We start from the raw sequence: 5140 nt of genomic DNA, 5'->3' as shown, positions 1-5140 counted from the left end.
GGTTTTTCAAAGAAATTTTGATCCAACGAGTCAAACGATCAAAAATTAAGAACGTTACGCACGATTTCAACGAAATTAAGAGAGATCATAGAGAGAGACTCACCAAAATTGATCACATTGTGACAAAAATTGCCAAACCGAGAATCGTTCTTCAAATATCACCTTGATTTTGAACATGGTGATTTGGGTGTTTAAGAGATATATTGAATGTATATGGTGTTACAAAAAGGATCTAGATCTAGACTACATAATTAACACACACTTACACACTCACTTCTGCATCTCTCAAAGCACACCTCTACAAGTGGACAAACCCACCTTATATAGAGGTGTTTACATGTCTCTCTCTCACTCTAACAAACAAATGGATCTAAAGGCTAAAGCACCACATGCAAGTGGGTTTTACAAAAGTCAAAATATTTACAAAGCCATGAATGAATAACTTTGCACCCCAACTGGAAAAGTGAATATACCCTTAAGGGTACATAAGCTTAGGTACCCAAACACACCATAATACGTCATTTTGTTTGATATATATTCATTATAATGTTCTTAAACTTCAACCCTAACTTGATTTACTTTCAAGATTTTCGAAATTTCACTATTATCTTCCTCTTATATCACATCATTTTACCGATCACCTACTAGGCTATATATATTGTAGTTAAAAATGAAAATTATGTAACAAGAAGATAAATGTGTAATTTATAAAAATCTTGGAAGTAAATCAATTTAGAAGCTAAATTATAAGAATATTGAACAATTAGAATGTATTATATGATACAAAACGATGTGGTATAGTGAATTTGGATACCTAAGCTTATATAACCTTAAGGGTATATTCACTTTTCCTATATATATATATATATATATATATATATATATATATATATATATATATATATATATATATATATATATATATATATATATATATATATATAAATTAATCCATCTAATACATAAATCTCACAACTAATTTTCAAATATAACTAATTTTCAAATATGTTCAACTTATTGACCGATACATTTTCCAAAATAAAAACTTAATCAAACATATTATATGCCTTTAAAAATTTTTCAAAACCTACCGACATATTATTTGATAAATTTTTAAAAAATTCTCAAATTATTATTTTATGGCTTAAATTCAAGGAACTTTTATGAGTTACGAGTATTTATTCGCAAAAGGGTATTAACGTAATTCATCCCTCTTTCCGATCTCGCGTGTGCTATTCATCTTCTCCCTGTTCCTTGCAACCTGGCTATCTTGTCTTGGAACGAAACCTTTACACACACAAACCTCAGTGGGAATCTGTGTTTTCATAGGATTTATCACCCAAAAACCTCGATTATTCAGAGCTTGTTGATAACATTTGCACACTCATCCTTGTAATCGTCGAACCATCTGTTCATTGAACACATAATCTTTCTCTCTCACACACAAAACCTTCACTGTGTGTTTTATATAATCTAAACCCTATGGTGTTTCTCTAGACATGGCCATGAACTTGAAGAAACTTGTTCCAATATCGGATCAGTTCCCGTACTTTACATTTCCAAGAAAGAAGGTAGTTTCTAGATTTGGTTTAGGAGTTGTGTCATTCTCCATTGTTATCTGTGTTTTGTTCTTTAATGTTTCTTTCAAGAATCCCATTTCAAACAACTTTGTTTTTCAAGGGTTTAATGCTAATAATAAAACCTCTTTGATTCCTTGGTCCTTTTCTTTTAGTAGAACCCCTGCTCTCAATGCCACTGTTTCTTTGGAAAATAACCCTGGAAAATTAATCATTGATTCGGGAGATGCCCTTTCTAGTAATTTCACTCGGGATACTAAAAACGAAAGCGCTGGAAAAGTTCTTGATTTGAAGGGTACCCAATTGGATTTGAAAAATGGAAGTTTCAATGGAAAGCCTGTAAACAATTTTGAGTCGAAGGGTACCCATTTTAACAATTTCACGAATGTTATGAAGAATGGAAGCTCTGAAAAAGTTATTGATTTGAAGGGCATCCAATCGGGGAATTTCACAGGGGGTGTGAAAAATGGAAGCCTTGATGGAAACTCGGATAAAAAGTTTGATTTTGAGGGTACCCTTTCCGGTAATTTCACAAAAGACGCAAAAAATGGAAGCTTTGATGCAATTTCTGTAAAACCCTTTGAGGGGAAGGTCTCAGTAGGTGGAAAATGTGATATTTTTAATGGAAGATGGGTAAGAGATGATACAAAGCCTTTATATCCAGCGGGTTCTTGCCCTTTTATCGATCGAGATTTTGATTGTCATCTTAATAAGAGGCCAGATGATGAATACGTGAAATGGAAATGGCAGCCATTTGAGTGTGAAATCCCCAGGTAAAATTATAATTAACCTCAGTTTAATTTAAAGAATTTTATTTGATTCGAATAATTAATTACTATATCTGTTTTGAGTTTGCGTAATCTTGAATGGTCAACTGCTTAAACTTTAATCTTCCATATAAATTTGCTGGATTTTCTGATTGTAGTTTTGATCAAAGTATCCGATTAGATCTTAGTTTGACTTAGTATGCTTAGGGGTTGGTTCATGTGTGCGATTATAAGTACGACTCAGATAATTGAAATAAATGTGAAACGATCTGTTTATCCGTAGAATGTAGATGCATTGAATGAACATTCAAGGCAGATTTGACTTATTTAGTGACCTAATACTTAACAGAATTGCGTAAAAAGGCTGCCCCTCGAATTTCCAAAAAATGTGGTCAATATGTGAAGTCTTGCTAAATACCTAAATTGACATAGTTGTCAATATGTGATGCATTTTTTTTTTTTTTGAATCAATAACTTTATTGATTTGTATGATACACAGAAAGGTGTGTTCTGCTAGTGTAAAAGCACACGAAGTCGAGTTTTAAAAGCACTACGTTTGATTCTCAATAGTCAAAGGTCGAATAAATATATGTTTGGCTATGTTATATATATATATATATATATATATATATATATATATATATATATATATATATATATATATATATATATATATATATATATATATATATATATTCAAAATGTACACATAATAAAATAACGAATCTCAATTTAAATTGAAATCTACATTAAAGGACATTTTTGCCACTACATGTCACAATTTATATCAATCTAATTTTCAATTCATGCATACCAAACAACCTATTTATTTACGTGCGTTTCAGTTTGAATGCAACCGATTTTCTCGAAAGGCTCAAAGGCAAGAAGCTGGTTTTTGTAGGGGACTCCTTAAACCGAAACATGTGGGAGTCTTTAGTTTGCATACTCCGAGAGTCTATCATGGACAAAAATAGGGTTTATGAAATATCAGGAAAGACCGAATTCAAGAAGAAGGGATTTTATGCTTTCAGATTCGAGGCAAGTTAAATTCACAACATACTATTTATTTAAATTGATGATTAAACAAGTTTTCGATTTTTATGTTACTAATTGTTTCTTTTAGGACTACAACTGTACAATCGATTTTGTGAGTTCACCATTTCTTGTCCAAGAATCATCTTTTAATGGTAAAAATGGTTCGATCGAGACACTAAGATTGGATTTGATGGACAAAACAACTTCAATGTATCATGATGCTGACGTTTTGGTCTTCAACACTGGACATTGGTGGACCCACGAGAAAACCTCTCAAGGGTAAGCACAACTTTCTCTCTTTACCTTTTGACAGACAAGACATCACATAACAGAACAAGTTGTACTGTGTTTGTTATGCATTGGACTGAGACCGACAGACAGTGATCAATGTCAATGAGACAAAAATTGTAATTATTTTCATCCCCCTAAAAAGGTGTAACAAAGACTGATTCCATGTCTCCTCAAAAGACGTGAATGCCCTTTTCACGTAACTCATTGTGTTTTCCTTGAAACTACAGGGAAGATTATTATCAAGAAGGAGACTATATCTACCCGAGGCTTAAGGTTCTTGATGCATACCGTAGGGCACTTGCTACGTGGGCCCGATGGGTTGATACGAACATTGACAGCAATAAAACGCAAGTTATCTTCAGGGGATACTCAGTCACTCATTTTAAGTAAGTTTAATTCTTTCTTTTTTTTGTTCACTTATTACTCGCGTAAAATGACCTATGCTCCATCATCATCATCGTCATCATAATCACTTAGCTTAGTCTATGTAGGTCCACAAAACTCCCACGTACTATCCTTATTCAAGGGGTATTTTAGATACTTTATACATAGTCAAATAATTTTGTAAAAGTTGTTGAGGTTGGGGTAGATAGATATATGGAAATTTCACATCTGTCTACTATTAATATTATAGAAACCTTTTGGCTTATTTTTATAAATTTGTTACAGAGGAGGGCAATGGAATTCGGGAGGGAAATGTCACAAAGAAACCGAACCAATCTTCAATACAAGTCACCTAACTAAGTACCCTTCAAAAATGAGAGCTTTTGACAATGTGCTCAAAGAGATGAAAACTCCAATTGTGTATCTCAACATCAGCAGACTTACTGATTACAGAAAAGATGGTCATCCTTCAATTTACAGGATGTCATATAACTCCATTGAAGAACAAATTGCTGCAGAACATTCCCAAGATTGCAGCCATTGGTGCTTGCCTGGTGTGCCAGACACTTGGAATGAGTTGCTCTATGCATCTTTATTGAAGGCTGTAAGAGGATCTTGGAAGTTTTGATGCAAACATGAAGCAACAATTATAATATGGTTTGACTTTTCATGGGGTCTAAGTAATATGTTGACCTCACCATTTGTGAGTGTTGGAGTTGTTGACACTTGTTATATGAGTAAATATGTTAAGAGTAATTATATGAAAAAAAAAAAAAAAATCACTAAAAGTAGACTAAAAGTGGAACTCATCATATATTTAACAACATAACCATCTTTGCTTTGATATCAAGTTATATTATAAGCGATGATGTTCTATACAACAAAGGTTTGCAAACATATTCCCCAATTTTACATATATATAACATCTACCACTTTGTCCAAAGATCCATGAATGATATTTATTTCTTACACAATGGCGTGAAAGATTAGTTTTTGACAAGATTCAATTTGAGTTACTAATGAGCCAAGAAGTAGATATCCCTTTCTAGACCTTTAAAATCGTAGACTTATGGAATCTTGTACCTT

General features: G+C 32.6%; 1 protein-coding gene across 1 annotated transcript; it reads left to right on the top strand.

The window, feature by feature from the left end:
- The first annotated feature begins 1204 nt into the window (after positions 1–1204).
- On the top strand, positions 1205–4810 carry LOC145041114 (protein trichome birefringence-like 2). Its single transcript, XM_078989044.1, has 5 exons — positions 1205–2350; positions 3190–3382; positions 3468–3658; positions 3898–4056; positions 4340–4810. The coding sequence occupies exons 1-5, from the start codon at positions 1500–1502 to the stop codon at positions 4680–4682; spliced, it is 1737 nt and encodes a 578-aa protein (XP_078845170.1). The 5' UTR covers positions 1205–1499; the 3' UTR covers positions 4683–4810.
- The last annotated feature ends 330 nt before the right edge of the window (positions 4811–5140 follow it).

This window comes from Lactuca saligna, chromosome 4 (genome assembly GCF_052625555.1).
Source record: "Lactuca saligna cultivar CGN05327 chromosome 4, ASM5262555v1, whole genome shotgun sequence".
Taxonomy (NCBI): Eukaryota; Viridiplantae; Streptophyta; class Magnoliopsida; order Asterales; family Asteraceae; genus Lactuca; species Lactuca saligna.
Note: the sequence above shows the minus strand (reverse complement) of the source record. Positions and strands in the feature narration are given on the sequence as shown.